Source organism: Odontomachus brunneus, unplaced genomic scaffold (genome assembly GCF_010583005.1).
Source record: "Odontomachus brunneus isolate Ranch 3 - 2012 unplaced genomic scaffold, Obru_v1 Obru_scaffold_034, whole genome shotgun sequence".
Classification (NCBI taxonomy): Eukaryota; Metazoa; Arthropoda; class Insecta; order Hymenoptera; family Formicidae; genus Odontomachus; species Odontomachus brunneus.
Genome location: NW_022639484.1, coordinates 339,646 through 360,615, shown reverse-complemented (window position 1 = coordinate 360,615; position 20,970 = coordinate 339,646). Strand labels below are relative to the sequence as shown.

General features: G+C 38.7%; 1 protein-coding gene across 3 annotated transcripts in view; it reads right to left on the bottom strand.

Annotated features, from left to right (window-relative positions):
* The window catches only part of LOC116843640 (Down syndrome cell adhesion molecule-like protein Dscam2), a 313,414-nt gene that overhangs the window by 106,918 nt on the left and 185,526 nt on the right, over nt 1–20,970 (bottom strand). For all 3 annotated transcript variants that reach the window (XM_032814198.1, XM_032814200.1, XM_032814201.1), the window contains one exon: nt 17,025–17,186. In XM_032814198.1, coding sequence (XP_032670089.1) covers nt 17,025–17,186 — 162 coding nt within the window. The remainder of the gene's footprint in view (nt 1–17,024; nt 17,187–20,970) is intronic.

Below are 20,970 nucleotides of genomic sequence, written 5' to 3'. Positions count from 1 at the left end.
GGGAAGGGGGGGGGGGTGGAGGACACGGCGGAAGGAAGGCAATGAATCGATCCTAATAAAAATAACTCGAGCGCGAGGGATTCTTCGGCGTTTTGCCCGCTCATTGTGCCGCCCACGGAAACGATTACGCGGCGGTCGTTCTGGGCGAGGAATAGTTGGCATATTTAGGCGGCGTGTTTGAGTCGCGCCATAAGGGACGTCAGAGTCTGCCCTGGGGCTGTTGGTAATCGGCCGACGATTGCCGGTGATTAAACGCCGTCCGATAAAAATGTAGCTGGCGGCAAGGGCTAATGGGTATTCTCCGTGCGCGCGCCCGCTGTATCGCAGCGATGGTATTTAATGAGCGCCGCAGTGCGCGTCGGGTTTAATCTCGTATTGATAAAAAGTTGGCTGGAATTCGGGGTTAATTAATTATTTCGATTTTCAACGCTGTCGAATCGCTGTGTGGCAGTGAAAAGTCGGAATGTTTCGACATTGTCGACGCGAGAGGCGTTTGCCGATCGCCGAGAATTCGTCAAATTCGATGATTATTAATTGAAATTGATCTCTTCTCGGGAATTTATGTATGCCACTTGTGCAATATGTAAAAAAGACATCACTTTTGTATCATCCAGGTGCGCGTAGAGTTTCATCGATTATTTAGGCGTTTCATGAAGTGCCGACTGAATTGCCCGTACTCTGTGGCGGACCGAGCACTGATCCGAACTACTAACTTGTTCGAGCAGAGTACACACACACACATACACATAGAAATACTGTATAATACGTTCAAGTAAATACTACTTGTTTCAAACATTTCATAAGTTTACATGTCCGCAAATCTACAGGGAAACAAATTTCCACTTCGAGTAACTGAATGGGGGCTAGATGAAAAGCTTACTGATGAGAAATAATATCTTTGTTATTGTGATCAAAAACATTTGTCTGATTATTCAGCTAAATTTCTTTTATACATGATAATAAGCTTTTCTCAAATTTGTGATGAACATATTGTAAAACTATTATCAAGAAAATGTTCTTTGTTGAAAATAACTATTGCTTAAAAAAAGAAAAATAAATTAATCGCTTTTTTAACAGTGGAATGATAATTTTCTATGTGGAGAGAGAAAGAGAGAGAGAGAGAGAGAGAGAGAGAGAAATCAAAGAATCAAATCTTTAAGGTTTCACGTAAATTTAAGTCGATAGGTTTTCCGCTCGAGCGATAAAATCGTAATAAACAACATTAAAAGTTAACAGATTATTTTTACGACTGCGTTTAATTTGTGTACTTACCGTTGGCTCGATAGCCAAATAAAATGCTCCTTTTACAGTTTCGCAATAACGAGCCCCAGTGACTTGGCAAGTAACAAAAATTTATGCGAACGCAATGAAATAATCGCCAGCTGTGTTAATTAAATTATAACATCGTTTCCCGCAAATACTCATCGATGGTCAAAGACAAAGCCTGTGAAAGTAGGAGTTCACTGCAGAGAAATCACTGAAATCTCTTTGGCTCGCCAGAGGAAGCTTTGCTACAGCCGAGATTCATGCACGAATGCCATTTCGCGCTAATAAGAGTAATGGACCGTGGTCGAGAGTCCGCGAATCGCGACCGCGGATGCCGAAACGCCGCCGGCGCGGCGTCGTCTATTTGGTTGATGGGGCCACGGCAATTTATCCCGCATTGCGAGAGAGAGACACGGAAAGCCGTGCGAATATTTTTGCGTGGAATGATATGACCGAGCGGATGCGAATGTGAACGGTGTGCTGGCGCATAACTAACCGCTCGAAGGATCGAAAAGCGTCGGAAAAAAAAGCTACCGGCGACCTAATCAGCGTCGGCGAACACGAAATCCTCTCGGCGGCGAACTGACACACGCTGATGGAAATGTGGCGCAGGATATACGAGTGCACGTCGCGAATGACATTGTCGATGCTTTTTAATCCGCGTATTGCCGATACGGATGCGAAACGTATATCCGAGAGATCGATTTTTTTTCCTTTCACGGCGATTTTGGCGGTTCTCGTAGCTTGCTGATTTTCATTGTGTTTGTCATTGAACCGCAGCTCCTCTTACGCAAGAGAAGAGCGAGAGGTCTATTAACGGAATTTTTTTTTCGACGAAACGCGTGTCACAGACACGAAGCCGCACTAAAACATCGCTAGAGACTTGGTCTCGAGCAAAATTAAGGAATATTTTTGATTGGTCGTTAAAACCGCAAAAGAATCGGAAAAGTTCTAACATAGTTTCAGTCTTTTTATAAGTATGAATAATAAATAGCTAAGACGCTCGTCCTCGTTGAGAAAAAAAAACGTAATTTGATCGCGCGAAATTAGCTACGATGCATTAGATTGATGTGATCCAACTTAAGAAATCCGATAACTGATCCAGTTTTGCACGGTCTAGTTTTCAGACTCACCGACGTTTAAAATATATTCCTTTTGATTTTCGCTACTAGCAGATTTTTCATTTAGCAAATTTTTCGCAATGGATATTCCTATTTTTGTAGATTTTGAATTGTACTTTTCTATATCCATTCTCATCCGATTCCGAGTTAATTTTATCGCGAGGCAATGTACACCTTCGGCAAATCTGCGGAATAGACGGGCGGAAGTGCGAGGAACCTTGGGCATCCGGTGTGTAATTGCGCGTGGCATTATACACACTGGTTTGCAGTGTATACGTAATGGCGTTATGCGTCCGCTCGATATATCATGCAGGATCGGTATCCCTGTCGAGAGTTAATCAGCTTAAATGCAGATTTAATCAACAAGTACGATTTGCCATCAGGACTCACGGCCATTTGCGTAGTGTCCTAATATCCGGCGGGAGAATGCGACCGGATAATGGCCGTTGTGTCTTCCGTTTTGCGCGTGGCTTCAGCTCGGAGAGATTTTATTTCAATAATAATTTCCACACACATACACATCTCTCTCTCTCTCTCTCCCCCTTCGGAAAGAACCCTTCGCCGAGAAAGTAACTTTAACACGGATATGAATTTTATTTAAAACTAAAAGCTTTTTGCTTAATAATTTGGGAGCTTTAAAGTACACCGTGCGAATGACGGAGTATATACCTTCACCAACGTAAATCCGGGTTCTGCTATGTTCAATTGTGGCGGGGAACTTACTCGAGACGTGCAACGCGAGATCTATACGAGGTCGCGCGCAGATACGGGATTACGCGTGATAAGGGGAATTGCGATGGACATTATGACAATCGAAGCGACTAATTGTAAGTCGCCATTGAAATTCTAATCCGACGGCTCCGATCGCAAATTCAATATTACCACTGCCATAGTCTACGCACCAGAATGAAGCGGTTTAACGGCTACACTACTTCATACCCAAGTCATCTGCATATCTAGATTCCAATTTCTGAATCTCTTGGGGATTTCACGATAAAGGCCAATCCAGCCAATCATCATAGGCGATCGAATATTCGAACTTCAATAATTAGGATGAAATGATCTTCTTTAACTTCGTGAGAAATAAACGCGTTACGATGCCAGGCTATATGTCATGCAATGTTGTATGCTGCAATGAGATATATATTCTGTCCAGGGTAAGTTTCTGTTGGGTAAGTTCACTTTTTTTTTAACTAAGTTAAAGTTAGTGGCTTTGAAAATTTAACTTAGTTACGATAAAGTTAACTCATAATGAAATTAATTGAATTAAAAATTAAGTTAATAAAAAAATGTAATTAAAAAGTTAAAAGTTAAATTTGTTTCATTTCATGACTTCACGATTTCAGTTTTACAAATAACGGAAAAAATAAATATACACCTTATTTGGAAATGTTTTATTTACATATACTTAATAAATTCAAGTAAAGTTTTCTCGAAATTTTTATCGGATATTTTTCCTCGAAGATTGTCGAAATGAGCTTTCCTGCACTGAACAACCTTTCGATGTCTCGATGTCTCGCAACATTTTTATGGCATGATTAACTTCAAGATAATTAAATTAAAAGCTAATAGTTACCAATAAAATATAACTAAGTTAAAAATTAAGAGTGCAAAAATGTAACTAAGTTAAGTTAAAGCTATTTAACTTTTTAACTTAACTTTTAATTTTTTAACTAGTTACTACCCAACTTTGATTCTGTCAAATAAATACCGGGAATTGTTCAATCAAAAGCCCGCGTAAAAGGTATGAAAACAAATTTTTTGCTGTAAGTTGGTACCAATATATCTAATTGTCACGTCACAGACTTCTTCTCGTATATACTACTAGACTGCTAACTCCCTAGTTACAGCTGAGGCAAAAAGTGACGGCCATTTTTGTTAAGGCATCCCATATATTCACATACTAAATTTTGCCTTAACAAAGATGGCTGTCCCTATTCACACTACGTTAAAATTTTTCCTCACTTTTCTACAGGCCGATCATAGAGAGTTAGCAGTCTAGTATGTAGAAATCTGTGTGTCACGTAGAGTTTTGGCACCATCTGTCAACCAGTTTGTTTACAGCTGTTGGTTTTGTTAGTTAACCTCAAGTGTACTCTGCGATTTTTAAAATGGATAAAAATATCGAATAGTTTGCCTCAAATTTTGTGTTCCCAACAAAATTTCTTGTGCTAAGTCGTTGAAAATGTTAGAGAAGGCCTATGGTGAGTCAGCTTTATCGAAAACACGAGCATACGAGTGGTACAAAGCATTCAAAGAAGGCCGAGAAGTGGTTGAAGACTTGCCTCGTTTCGGTTAACCTTCAACGTCTTCGACTGACGAAAGCATCGACAAAGTGAAGGGAATAGTGATGGAAAATTGTCAAGCTTAAGAAAGATGGCTCAGGATCTGCATATGTCTCACAAATCTGTTCACACTATTTTAGTTCATGTTTTGAGTATGAGATGCGTTGTGGCACAGCTTGTTCCGAAGGAGTTGAATTTTCTTCAAACATTTTTGACCAAAAATTCAACGAATGTCATCGACCAAGCACTGTATTCGCTAGCTGTATGGCCCCGTGTTACTTTTTCCTATTCCTCAAACTCAAATTACCACTTCGTGAAAGACGTTTTGAGTCTATTGAAGCCATAAAACAAAATTCGCAGAAGGAGCTGCAGACCATACCGGAAAGTGCTTATAAGAAGTGTTTCGGCGACTGGATTATTCGTTGGCATAAATATATCGCATTAAATAAGGCTTATTTTGAAGGTGATAAAATAAATTTGGATGATTAAATCAATATTTTGTGTTTTATTGAACAATTCCCGGTATTTATTTGATTAACAGAATGTATACGAAAAAAGAAATTTCACTGTCGCAGCTAATAATGTACTATGGCTGGCAGCTTATAATATTAAGAATGTATTTATCGCCATAACTAAAGATTTACTGCTATAATTTTTGCTTACTGCTACCTCGGATTCATAACTAAATATATGGTCATTAGTAGCTATACTGTGTTAGGTATCTATATATTACAACGAGATTTAGCTATCACAGATAGATTCTAGTTGCCTCAGCTGACTCCTTTCTCCGTGATAGATTCACACTTGAAGTCTTGGCGTGTAATTATTTGCATAAAAATGTAATACGCAAATTCTCTTACTTTATCCTAGAATTTTTTTTGAAGTGCAACGTCGGGGTACTTCTCTCTCAACTCTCGTGGAGAAATAATAATTCATTTAATAACGCGGAACGCGCAGAACTGCGGGAGTGAAATGCTTCGCGGAACACGAAGATGAACGCGATGCAAGACGAGACGAGCAGCAATTTCCTTGCCAATAGGCGGCTTCTTCGGCTAGTGAGCGCGGATGATTTATGTATACATCGATTATTACCAGAATATATCTCACGCTGGATTTATTCTGGCCGCGACTAGATTCTCTCTGGAGTGTCGTGTACGGAACACAGATTCTCGAATTTTAAGGAAAGTTCCCGCCGCGTTCCCACGTGCGTCGTTCGTCACTTGCGGGGAACACGATAGATCGAGTCTGAGTTCGCGAAAATTGCGTTATTTCGCCGATCTTTGTCAAAACGTGACTTTGCATCTAATCCATAATTCCTCTTCTTCTTATTGTAGAATTTCATTCCGTTTTACAACACTCTGTCTGCTCTGTCAATTCGTCGTTTCTTCTTCTTGAAGGATAGAACTCCAATTCAATGTTTAAATTGTCTGCCCTAAAGTTTCTCTAGTCACAGTTAAAACCAAACATGATAATTCCTGATTGGTCTGTATCCCGTCCGCTATTTTTAGGGCTGACGTGAATAAGAGTGAGAGAGAAACTCTAGTAGAAGTGAGAGAGAAGCTCTAAAACTGAAACGACGAAACACACGTAGCTTCTCTCTCACTCACTTACTTCCCTCCTATAAATAGCGATGTTTTTGAAAAACTTTAATTTACTACTCGATTGTTTTCTTGTTTAAAATATCTGTATATATATTTGACGATCTTCCCTTCTTCCATTCTATCCACATGATTTCTTTATTGTTATCTTCTCTTTCTGGCCTATCTTATCATGTCTGTTCCCTCATTGTTCTCTGAGTGATTTGTTTGGTATTCAATTCAATATCAATTTTAACACTTCAATCCCCGATGTCCTCATCATTGATTTTCTAGTCCGTAACTGAGTATAAAACTGTCAGTACATTAAAAATCTCCGTAGATCTCGTTTTTTCTTATAATATTTTCTATATTTAATTTTATATATAATATTTTTATATTAATTTTTATTTAATATATATTAAAACTGATAAACTGTAAAAACTAATGTGTTAAATTTAACATTTCATCCCAAATCATCCACTTTCATTTATGTTTAACTTAAATTTACTTATGTTTTACTTAAAAAGTAACACGCATAATATGTAAAAAATTAACATAAGAATTTAACACTTGAATACCATCAGGAATCACAGTTTGTATTAAATTGACATATGTATAATGTTAAATTAACTAAAATAAAACGTTAATTTAACATTTGAGAGAAGTATTAATCTATGGTTTTGATGAAATGAAAATGTTAAATTGACATAATCTATGTCTGACATAATAAATATGTCAATTTAACACAACCTGTGATTCCTAACAGTATTCAAGTGTTAAATTCTTGCGTTAATTTTTTCCATATTATGCGTGTTACTTTTTAACACATTTGTTTTGTCTTAAATTTACACATAAATGAAAGTGGATGATTTGGGACACATGAAATGTGTTAAATTTAACACATCAGTTTTTACAGTGTATATAATATAAAGCACGCGTATCACACACAAACGTGTTTTTCGATGAGGGACGCAGTTCAACTTCTCTCAGAGGCGAAAAACAAGCGATATCAGCGGACATTTATCAAGAGCGTAAAGTTGATAGTTAAGGAAGATTATTTTGCACCCTCTATATTTGATATGATGTTGAAATACTTTTCGTCGTACGCGGAGCAAGCACAATTACTTCTTTCATGACTTCGCAGAATGCCGGTAAGTGCGCCACTTTGCCTACCGCATCCGCGACTTATTGCCGGGACGACTTTACCCAAGTTTCCGCGACAAAGTACACAAACTTTCATTTTACGAGGGTTAAAAAACAGAGACGTCGTCAAATTGCGTTTCGCCGGATTAATTTTTCAAGCACGCTGTCCAGCCGGGCCGATAAAATTCCGGATGCTGGTGGAAACTTTCCGAACAACATTACAGTTGACGATGAAAAGAGGAATAATATCTTGCCGCATGCTAATCGCACAATAGCTTATTCGGGAATCGCGCGTTAAAATAACGCGAGCCATATCGCCGTTAATCAATTATTACCAGAAAAATGTACGAATCCTATTTTTTAGTCATCAAATTAAATTCGCAAATGAAAATTAATATATCGTTCATGACACATTTATGTTCCGCTCTATTTAAATATTCCCATTGTGCGAGTAGCTGGAGATTCACAAGTTTAGATTCGTGCTTTTACTTGATGAAAAATCCACGATGGTTACTTTTACTTCACGTGAAAGGGGATCTCAGGACCCGGTGGAAAGCCGTGAATGAAAGCGCGGCTGTTATCACTATACGTATCATCCAGCTATCCTTCGCGGCTTATACTCCGTATAGAGGGCTTAGGTATCGTCACCCCCATCGGCTTACATATGAAAAATTTAGACGCTTATCGATGGCGCCGGTGTCGAGTACTCTCGTGTAATAATACCGCGCATTACCTTGCTAGAAGGATACAGCTCGAAGCCAAGGGAGGAAAAATAATAATGTGATTTATCTCGTTATATATATATATATATATATATATATATATATATATATAATTATACTTATAATTATAATTATATAATTACACCATAATAGATTATTCGGATTTTTATACGATTTATACGATTTTCGATATGTGTACGCTTGCTATGTTTTTTCATGAAATAAAATTTTCATCTCTATGCGCAAACATAAATAAATCGAATGATCGAATTTAAACAAAAACGTATCGAAATCAAATGATTATTTTTCAACTAATATATATACAGGGTGCCCCACCGAAAAACGAAACAAACGTGATTTTTGATATTTAACCTAATTTATTCGAAAAACGCTCAGACGCGTCAACTTTAGTTTCAAGGGGGATATGTTAATTAGCTATTTTCGTATGTCAAACTTCAACCCCATAAGAGGAGCTCATTTCACCATAAAAATTTTAAATAACAAGGGGTTTTAGCAACATATCATTTGAAAGAGCGATTAATTCGCTTTACAAATTCGTGTATTATTTTTTTAATTTCAATCGTTATTTCCTGAGTAATTATAACAAATCAATAAATAAAAAATTATGAAAATAAGTGGATCTGTAGCATCATTCTGTAATAAGCTATGGGGTAAAGCAAATTAATCGCTCTTTCAAATGATATGTTGTTAGACATCCCTTGTCATTTAAAATTTTTATAGTGAAATAAGCTTCTCTTATGGGGTTGAAGTTTGACATACGGAAATAGCTAATTAACATGTCCCCCTTGAAACCACACACTTCAATAAAATAATACTAAACTAAAGCGATTTACGTGTCAACGTAGTAAATGTTGGAAATGACTACCACCAACTTCCATACAATAATAAAAGTTTTGCTCAAAACGTTGTCGCACATTTTGAAATATTTGTACAGTGATTTGACGGCATTCTTCGACAATACGTTGTCGTAAATCTTCTAAAAAAGCTGGTTGAGTTGCGTAAATTTTACTTTTCAAGTGACCCCACAGATTATTACAGAATGATGTTATATCCACTTATGCTCCACTTATGCTCCACTTATTTTCATAATTTTTGATTTATTGATTTGTTATAATTACTCGGGAAATAACGATTGAAATTAAAAAAATAGTACACCATTGTAAAGCGAATTAATCGCTCTTTCAAATGATATGTTGTTAGATACTCCTTGTCATTTAAAATTTTTATGGTGAAATGAGCTCCTCTTATGGGGTTAAAGTTTGACATACGGAAATAGCTAATTAACAAGTGCCCTTGAAACTAAAGTTGACGTGTCGGAGCATTTTTCGAATAAATTAGGTTAAATACATGAAAATTATAAAAATCACGTTAGTTTTGTTTTCGGTGGGTTTTCCATCTTGTATATATATATATATATATATATATATATATATATATATGCGCAACATTAACAGAAACGAGCATTTTCGAAACATATTTAGTTGGGAAATAGCGGGAAAATTGTGTGAAGCAAAAAATTTTAATTTTGAGAATATTGCGACCATGAATTGTAGGCTCTGTTTCATACATGAGCACAAGTGGAGGGCTCAGGTGGGTAGATTTCTTCTAAATGGTAAGTAAATTTTAAGAAGATGGGCGAGTAAATTCGCAGCTGCGAGGAATATCTTTGTACCAACAAAAATATCTGAGTTGTCACCAAAGATACTGCAGAGGATAATCGCGGCGCAGACACGAAAGTAAATATGATGAACGAAGAGAGGTATAAATAAGAGTGAAAAGGCAAGCGAAAGCTGCTTAAGATGGCGCTTGTATAAGGAAAGTAAGTGCAGCATAATGCGCAGCGGAAGGCATTTTCCGCGGACGAGAAGACAAGCACTTTTGGCAAATTTTCATCCTGGCTGAACATCCTGGCTGTACGTACTTGATAATTTCCCTTGAAATACATGAACAGAGGAAGCTTCGACAGATAAAAAAAAAAGGAAAAAGAAAAACTGGATGTGCATATAAATACGAGTTAAAAAATAACCGTTTGATACGTTTCGATACGTTTTTATTCAAATTTGACCGTGACATCTATTTATGTTTGCGCGTAGAGATTAAACTTTTATTTTGTGAGAAAACGTAGCAAGCTCGAAAATCATATAAATTGTATGAAAAATCCGAATAATCTGTTAAGGCGTAGTTAAATATCTTCGAAGAGAAAACGATGTTGTTCGTTAAATACGCAGCTTGTGGATTTTTTATTTCTAATGAAATAAAGCAATGGAGGTCTGTTTTACTAGACCGGCGCAAACTATGAGAAAAGAAAAACGTAACGACCATGGTAGAAAAAAGTAGAGAGATAATAATGGCGCTATGACGTGGATCGGACACTGTGAAACAACACAGTTTGGTGTTTTCATCAGCGGGAGTATCAGCATCATAAAAGAATTTACATTATAAACTTTCCCGTCCGATAATTCCTATATAAATTACACATCATAAAATCTACCGGTAAGACGCGCAACCATTAGACACGGGGACGACAATATTAACGCAAAGTGTAGTGCTACACGATTTAATATCAATGGAATGTGACAAAATGACGAAATAACAAATTAATATTACTGCATTATTAATTCGCGCGACGATGCAGTTTGAAATTCTTTATATTAACAGCTATAGAGCGAGAGAGCGAGAGCGAGAGAGCGAGAGCGAGAGCGAGAGCGAGAGAGAGAGAGCGAGAGAGAGAGAGAGAGAGAGAGTGAGAGAGAGAGAGAGAGTTTCCAGTTCGCTGCAAGTGACTTTTCCATTTTCGCACGATTTTAACTCATCGAGCGCACACATCTGGCGGAAGACACCAGAAGAACACAGGTGCGAATTTGCACCAACAATTTTTGCCGACTTATAATTCAGCTCCGAATTGAGAAATTTTAATTCTTTTATTTTTTTAATGTAAGAAAAGAAGATTAGAAATTTAACGATAATGGTATAAAGACCGATAAAAAAGTAATAGAAAAGTGAAAATTTTATTTTAATTTTAGTCAGAAAATTTAATTTTAATTTTAATTTTAATTTTAATTTTAATTAAATTTCAGAAAATTTACATCTAATTGTATTCCGAAGAAATCACTTTTTGAAGAAATCGATCATGCAAATTTGTACTATAATGCGCTCAAAACACATCGCGGTTATATAGTTACTACGATATAAAATGCCATGCTTAATATCGCATGCGTTGTACATAATTTTGTCGCTTCGATTGTTGGTACGAGTAATTCTTTAAACCTTATTTTCACGCAATTTAATAGTGGTATGTAACATCACGATATAAAGTATTTCCTAAAAGTTACAGTCTATCCTTTCCTAACAAAAATACCGGGAGAAATTGCCACGTTTATCGCAACTGCCACTTCTTTACATTATACAGTTCTCCAAATAAAAGAGCTTTGAATAAAGTAAAATAGACATGCATGTGTGTATAACTTCCGTAATAAATTTGAGCGTAACGCTTACGGCCTCGGTTATTACGAAAGGGTATCGCGCAAAGGTGGACTCCGAGCACAGTCTATTCTTTAGCGTGTGTTAGCACCGAATGCGCACTTGCGAGATGGCTCTGAAACAAATGGGAGACGTCGAGACGACTGCTGCGGCCAGGATAGTTCGACGTTTCCATAGACAAGCAGCTCGAGCTAATTTGCATTGCGGTTGAGCGTTTCGTGTTGGAGTTGGCTGCATCCGGGTAGCCATCCCCGGCACTTCACGTCGACTCTCTCGAAGCGTCGATACACCCGCTACGCGTCGGTCGCAAACGTGCTCGCGGCATGCGCGAAACTAATAACCGAGCGGAGTGTTTCAAGAGGAACGACCGGCTGTTTGTTTATATGCTTTTCAGACACTCTGTGTAATGAGCAAACACGTTACATCGCGTTTGCCGGGAATATTCATATCGCGCGCCGCGTCTTCTCGATTTCGCGAAATTAGAGCGAATTTTTGCGTCACGCGCATTCAGAGATCGGTTACATAAGTACACCTTCGACATGTTTCAGTAAGCTTCAGAGTTCGCGAGTTTAGAAGTCGAGAAACGCGCTAAGTCACATCTTACAAAAAATATAATCTTACCCTTAACAGAATCCTCTTATGTTATGACCTCAGAAGCATCCTTCTAACAGTACACTGTAAAAACTGATGTGTTAAATTTAACATTTCATGTGTCTCAAATCATCCATTTTCATTTATGTGTAAATTTAACACAAAACAAATGTGATAAAAGTAACACGCATAATATGTGAAAAACTAATACAAAAATTTAACACTTGAATACCGTCAGGAATAATAGTTTGTGTTAAATTGACATATGTATAATGTTAAATTAACTAAAATAAAACGTTAATTTAACATTTGAGAGAAATATTAATCTATGGTTATGATGAAATGAAAATTGACATAATTTATGTTTGACATATTAATATGTCAATTTAACACAACCTGTGATTCCTAATGGTATTCAAGTTTTAAATTCTTGTATTAATTTTTTCCATATTATGCGTGTTATTTTTTAAGACATTTGTTTTGTGTTAAATTTACATATAAATGAGAGTGGATAATTTGGGACACATAAAATGTTAAATTTAAAACGTCAGTTTTTACAGTGTAAGAGAATTTTTCTAACACCAATAAAAAATAGAACACTCCAAAAAATAGAATTCTAGTTGCAAGGTGCTATTACTAAGCAAAGATTTTTAAAGAATATTTCTTTTCTAATAAAGAGGAATAACGCTGTTATGCTTAGGATATTTTTCTTTCGGTTTTAGAAGAATCCTTTTGAGGCCTTTTGAAGTCTTTTGAGGCCATCTACAGGGTCAGTCAATAACTATTGCCACCTTGAATATCTTTGAAGCAAGAAACAAGGATCATCTATCAAGGATTTTCGAAGCTATTCTGCGTAGACAAAAATCTTCTTATGGCGGTTACGCGTTTTCTTTAGAGTCATCTGTGTTTTTTGCTTCGAAAATATTCAAAGTGGCAATAGTTACTGACTAACCCTATATAAAAGAATTCTGTTAAAGATAAGATTGTATTTTTTGTGAGGTGCAATTACGTTTTCGCGTTTAACACGCGATTAATCGAACCGGTTATTAATCTTTGGTATTCTTATTAGCAGACTACTTTGATCTACTAGAAACTAGAAACGAGACGAAACCGTAACCAGATTTGGCGCTGAGACTATACGTTATTGTTTAGCCCGTTTATTCCGCGACAGGTCTCCGCACCGATACAAACTGCGTCGCCGTCGAAAAGACGGCGACCTCTTGTACAGAGAGAGAGAGTAAATTTAACGGGAGAACAGCGCGCGACTGTTTCCGAAAGCGATTAAACTTCATAAGCGCGCCGTTTCTTACGTTTGTCGGGCAGGCGACGAAACCTCGGATTAAATCAAACGAGGTCCCCGGTCGGTCCGTAGAGGAAAATCCAATCTGAGGAGGTAACAGCGGAAAAGCGAGAGACTCCGAGAAAGGTGCGCGCCTCTAAATGGAAAACGAATCACCCGGAAAACTTTCGCGTACGTCGGCCGGCTCGAGCGTGCCGACGCGAGGAAGTTCGTCGTTTGCTCGACGGAGGGGGCTAACGTAATTTATAACGAAGGGGCACATTCGACGAATTTGGCAAACGGCGACGGCAGAGAAGGGAAATTTTTCGGCAACAGGGATCCTCGCGTTCAATGCGACGCACGCACGTGGCGCTTCCTGAAAAGCCGCGAGTAGTCGCGATCGAAACAAGACGACAATGTGTCACGTTCTGTCCTTTTTCGTTGGCTGAGTCGGCAAGAGCTCGCACGAACCCGGGACACAATGTCCGCCATTATGACGCACGAGGAAAACGAATTTGGGAAAGTTTCTATGGTGCGTCAGGTGCTTGACTTCTCGTTGGCTCCGAAATTGCGGAAACGGTTGAATTTGCCCGAGGAGAATTCGCTCGACGATAAACTTCCCCGCGCTCTCTCTATTCCCTATGTCGATTGATCCATGAGAATATTTATAACGGGATCCAAAAATACAAGATCGCAAGAGTATTGTCGTGATATTAACGTGATTTATACGTTCAACACATTCATGGCTATTTTATGGCAGAATTTGCGCGTTAAGCAGAGTGAATGCGACTTGAGGAGCTTTTGTACTCGGGGAGAAAAACGGTTGAATTGACGCGACATATTTGGTTGAGCAAGTTTTAGTGAAGATAAACAGACTTTCTGGTTATTATAGCGAGACATTTTAGTATGCAACCAGAACATTTAGTCGTAATATCAGTCAGCATTTGTGGTCATCACGTATGTAGTGATAACATCCAAGTGTGTCTGGTCGTTACGACTACACGCGAAAAAAGAGCACGGCTAGATTAACGTGACATGTTTAGTTAAACGACTCTGTTGGTTAAATTAAACAGAATTTCAGGCTATTACAATCATGTATTCTGCTGTGTAATGTTGATTACAATGTACTTAGACAATACGAATCACGATCCAAAGATCCCAGATTCGAATACACTAACACCTTAAGAACTCTCAGTTAAAAAGTATAATAAAATTTCTTATTTTCTTATTTTATTATAATTTTATTATTATCAATTCCTATTTTTATTATAATTTTATCATTGTAACTAAACTCTGGTCTGGTTGCTTTAAGTAGAACGCATGCAACCTTTGTCTGATTACCTCGACCGAAATTGGTCGATTGGTTTATTTTCCACCAAACTGGTATCCCGAATTAAAATTGATCGAACTAATTCTTTTTCCTTGTGAGAACTGGAATTTAATCTCCAAGTCATTAGTTTTTTTTCACACAACGGCTTATTTTGAGAAATCGAGATTAATATACTGCAATACTTTGCGCGGCGTCGGGCGAATGTGTAAAAGGGATTACCTCGAAGCGTCAGCCTCGAGATATTGAGTATAAAACAAAATGCCGTCGATCGCTGGAAATTACGGACGCAAATTCATTTATATTCGCGCGGCCGTGCGATAAATTATGTCCGCCATTTCAATTTAACGGGACAATTCAATCGGCGTACATTTTCCGATTGAAAGTTTACAGACGAACGATCCGCTAAGTCGCAATCCGCGGGGCGCCGTGCGGCCGCGACGAGAGAGGCAAAACTGTCGGGGGAAATATTAGCCATAAGGCGCGGCTCCGCGGCATAAAAGAGTCGTTTCTGGAAAAAAAAATGCGTCGCGCAGCTTCGCGTTTTACAACCCTCCTTTCGCGCGCTGCCACATCCACCCTCCACTGAATCCACCCTCCGCTGCTTCTCCACGTGACGTCACGTTGTACCGACATTTCGTAATATCGCGATTTATACGGGACTCGCGCGGGGTGGGACGCAGCTGTCACGATGCGTGCACACACGTACTACTCAAACTCGCGCCCTCAAACTCTAATTAACTCGGATATTGACCGGGCCGGCCATAATGCGCGCCGCTCTCGCGCGCGTTTTGCCTGTCGATCGGTATACGCGTGATTCACGCGAGCCATGAAGAGAGAAAGAAGTCGTATTTGTCGTTCGGATTTCTATCGGCGCTTCTTCGAGAGAATATTTTATGCTAAACGAGACGGATGTAAATAACGCTTTGTGCCGAAAAAGGAAACTGAGCAAATGAAGGAATTTAAATGCGGTAGTCGTTATAAATATATGTATATAGATATCGATAATCGTGGCACATTTTCAAGCGGACGGTCGCACTCATCCCGTTATTTTCATCCATTTTAACAACTGAACGCGATGAGATTTTACCGTACACGTGAGAAATAACTGAACGGAGCTTAAAGTGGTTTTCTAGACAGGAAGAGCTATTTACAGTTACGTTACCGGTTATCGTTGAAGCGTATTGCATTTTACGATCCCCGCAGACGATACTTATACCCGTGAGCACTGTTGCGGCGCGGAACGGTTATGCACCATGCTTTATTAATGCTTAGGAAGAATCAGTGCTTTATGAATTCTAAAGCGCGGAATAATTTGTGTCTTATGAACAATACAACGATGGGCCTTTGTTCTAGCGCCTAACAATGGCGCACTGTAATAGTTCCAACAATTACTTAGTACGCTTATCAATGCTTAGGAAGAAACAAAGAATCAGCGCTTTATGAATTCTAAAGCGCGAAATAATTTATGTCCTGTGAACAGTAAAAACCGCAGATGAGTCTCTCATTTCTCTTCATTTCTCTTCAGATTTTATTTATGTTCGGCGCATTGCGTACCGCATAGTGTGCCGTAACAAGCTTGACAGACACTTGCTGCGCCCGATGCTTAGGAAGACAGATGAAGAACTCCATCCGCCTTCGAGTCTGCGCGTTTTATGGATATTAATATCGAATGTAAAATGAATACCGGATACAAGAAAACGACGATCTTTCCGAAAGCGTTCATTTTGAGAAAAAATACTTCAAAATTTATTTGTCGTATACAAGTTACTTTTAGGGGAGACTTTACGAGATAAGCAATGATTTAAAAAAATCTAAAAAGACAACGCTTATTCCGCTTCGCGCAAAAAATTTCACTTTAGAAAAAGAAAATTGATAGATTTAACTGAAATTATAGTTATATTTTTTGCTCCAACCATTTTTCTAGTAAAATAGTAGTAATAATATGCATATAAGGTTATTATGATTAATTTTATAATAGAATCTAATAAAAAAATAGTTTTCCTAACCACAATTCGCTATAATTTTTAATAATTATTTTTTTCACGTGAATACAAATACCAAAGATTTTTTTCTCAGTGTGCCAAGCGCCGAAACGAGCTCCGGTTTCTTGCTGAGAGCGTTATGATACTGCCGTCTCGTCCGGGAGACCTGGACTCATGTGATATTTAGCTCTCATGTGGGTCACGCGGCCCAGCATAATTGCACTTACCACTCTCCGCGGTGGGGTAAATGTTAAAGGCCGAGTCCTGGAACCAGGACGTGACCGCGACGTACTCCTTGACGAAGGCCGGTATCTCGCACCTGAGCACTCCGGTGTTGCCCGCCAGGACGTAGGCATCTCGCACTTGCACCTCATACTTCTGGCGCACCACTAGAAGAAAAGTTACGGCCGCTTGAGCAGAGAAAAATGGCAGGACGAAGGGGAAAGAGAGCGAACGAAAAAGTTAGAGGAGGAAAGGAACGAGAGAGTGGTGGACCGCCATCGCTCCCTGCGCCACGACAAAGACTCGCGGAACGATAAAAACTGAAAATAAAAAAGGGCGAGAGAAAAGGAAGAAAATGAGGAGAGAGAGAGAGAGAGAGAGAGGCAAGGAATGAGAATCGGAGGTTATATAGCCGTGAAACGGAATGTCGGACTTGCGAGGATAATACCGTCGGAAAAATGGAAAAGAGACCGTCCCGAAAAAGAACTGTTCTTCGACGCGTAGCCTCGCGACTTTTCCGCTTGGTCTCAATCCACGCGCTTTCTTGACGGTTTCGGCGACGCCGAGGTGACACGATCGATCTCTCCCTCTCGGCGGTTGTCCCGGTGAAATTTGCTTTTTATCGCGGCCATCTCCGCACTCTCGACGATCGCGATATACGTTAATCTCTCCGGAAAGAGACGGGAGATGGGGAACGCGAAAGCTCAGTCGAATATGACGGTTTAAGGAGACGGCGGAGACGATATATCGGCGCTGTCCTATAAGCAGCATCGAATCCGAGTGACGAATATTGCTCTCCCAGCGAGCTTGCGGAATCGGGAGACGACCGTTTCTGCTGTCCACGTGATTAATAATACGTGCTGTCCTGCTAAGCAAGCGTATTCTTCGACGAAGACCGAATCGATCTTCTCCTCGCTGAAATAGCATCGTTCAAATGCTACCTGATCGACGGGATTAATCGTGAAAGATCGCAGCACCAGAATACATAACGGGAATATTTAACATTTAGTTTTAACTTCCGTCACCGGGAAAATAATTTCTATAAATTGTTACGACGCGAAAATTAATGTCAAGCAATTAATTGGATTCAACTTTTAACTCTTCGAGCGTACACATCTGGCAGTGAACACGTAGATGCAAATTTTAACCAACGATTTCTGCCGACTTATGAACTCGTCTCTGCGCGATTAGTTTTAATTTTTATCTCTTGAATATAAGAATTGAAGATATGTATCAGAAATTTGATAACGATATAAAAATCGATACGAAAGTAATAAAATAGTGAAAAATCTATTTATATTCGATTGTATGCCGAAAAGATCATTTTTCAAAAGATTAATGGAGTAAATTCGCATCACGAATGCGCTCGAGAGTTTAAATATAAACATTCTCCAATTGTTTTTTAATAGATTTAATATATTTTTCACATTCAATAATTAAATTATGCATCTTTCTTTATAGATATCGCTGAATTGAAAACAATAATTTTCGCAAACAATAATAGACGGTCATAATTATCGTTCAGAGACATGTGATGTAATTCCACGTTGCACTGATCACCGAATGATTATCCAGAATTCGCTCAACGTTCAGTAATTTTCGACATTTTATCGTTAGTTAACGTCCTAAGCCAGCGAGATGCATTAAGATGCACGCCAAAGAGCCATGTTATTAACGTCGTCGTCGCCCCCTTTCCTTCCGCGCGCCGGCTCATTGTTTCCGCGAACGACGGCTTTTCGTCAGGCCGCAATTTCGGTAATTAGCGCACCGTCTTCGTGGTTTTTGCGAGTCTCTTCATGCCTTGCTCCCTTCGTTCCCCTCCGACGATAATCCATCCTCTACAATCCCCGGCCGAGTGGTATCCTTTTCCCGCGTGACGGCGAAACCGGCCGATTCACGAGTCGCTAAATGCGATAAGTGATCTTGGCAGAACTTCGCAGTCGCAAGCCGGAAAGCGAAGAAATCGCGCGGTCGTTTGTCTCGCGCGGAGGGCATACGGGGTGGTCGGGAAACGTCTGTCCGCGTCGATCGACCGATACATTCTTCGTGGAATTACGCGGGAGGACGCGCATGATCTTTCATCCGAGAAATTTGTTCGGAGATATCCCAGCAGCGGATTCCTCCCTACCCCGAAGTTCTCGTTTTGCTACTAGAATGTACGGCGGTCTGTTTCCGCTGCCGTTCGCCCGATAAATTCTGTGGCGAGTAATTAGGAAAAATTACACTCGGAGAGCATCGTGCAATTGTGAAACTTTCCTTTCCTTCTCCTCTTTTGTAGTCGCCGACGTTGCAAGTGTGAATCATTGATTACCATTAAAGGGATGCTGGAGTCGATGACGAACTCGAACAATGTCGATAATGCAGAGACGATCGTCACTAACATAATCACGCTGTCCTTTTCGTATTTCTTGTATGTAGAACTTACATGAATGTGTGTTGCTTTGTTTTATCATGTTCAACAGAAAAGCTAACCATATATGTGTAAAAATTTCTGCAAACTTTTTCGATATTCTTAAGTTTCCAAATGCAGAGGCGAAAGTAGAGCAATGTTCTTCAAAATTTTTCTGTTTGGAGCATCCACACTTTCGGTATGTACAAGCTACGGAACTTTTGGATTAGGTAAATATTACGTTAACTGACAGCTTGAGATTTTACATAAAAAATTTTTTGTTCATTTTCGTCACATATCGAGCAATGCTCCGATTAATTTTTGCATGTACTTTCATTGCGTAAAAGCATTTATAATTCTGTGTAACCAATACGTAAACTTTGCAGAAAAATGTTAGTATTCTGTCGGTAAAGCTTTCAGTTTTAGCATCCCTTTAAGGGATGCTGGAGTCGATGACGAACTCAAACAATATCGATAATGAGACGGTCGTCATTAACATAATCATGCTATCCTTTTCGTATTTCTTATATATACAAAACCTAGATGAATGTGTGTTGTTTTATTTTACCATATTTAACGGAGAACGATATTCTTAAGCTTCCAAATGGAGATGCGAAGGTAGAGCAATATTCTTCAAAATTTTTCTATTTGGAGCATCCATACTTTCGATATGTACAAGCTGCAGAACTTTTGGATTAGGCAAATATTACGTTAACTGATAGCTTGAGATTTTACATAAAAAAATTTTTGCTCGTTTTCGTCACATATCAAACAATGCTCCTATTTATTTTTGCACATACATTCATTGCGTAAAAGCATTTGTAATTCTGTGTGACCAATACGACATAAACTTTGCAGAAAAATGTCAGTGTTCTGTCGGTAAAGTTTTCAGTTTCAGCATCCCTTTAAGGGATGCTGGAGTCGATGACGAACTCGAACAATATCGATAATGAGACGATCGTCACTAACAATCATGCTATTCTTTTCGTATTTCTTGTATATACAAAACTTAGATGAATGTGTGTTGCATATTTAACGGGAAACTTAATCATATATATGTAGAAATCTTTCTGCAAACTTTTTTGATATTCTTAAGCTTCCAAATGGAGATGCGAAGGTAGAGCAATATTCTTCAAAATTTTTCTGTTTGGAGTATCCACACTTTCGGTATGTACAAGCTGCGGAACTTTTGGATTAGGCAAATATTACGTTAACTGACAGTTTGGGATCTAACAAAAAATTTTTTGTTCGTTTTCGTCACATATCAAGTAATGCTCCGATTAATTTTTTCACGTACTTTCATTGCGTAAAAGCATTTGTAATTCTGTGTAACCAATACGTAAACTTTGCAAAAAAATGTTAGTATTCTGTCGGTAAAGTTTTCAACTTCAGCATTCCCTTAAAGGAATACCGAAGTCGATGACGCATTCAAACAATGTCGATAACGCAGAGACGATCGTCACTGACACAATCACGCTATTCTTTTCGAATTTATTGTACATACAGAACTTTCGTAAATGTGTGTTGTTTTGTTTTACTACATTCTAACGGAAAACCTAACC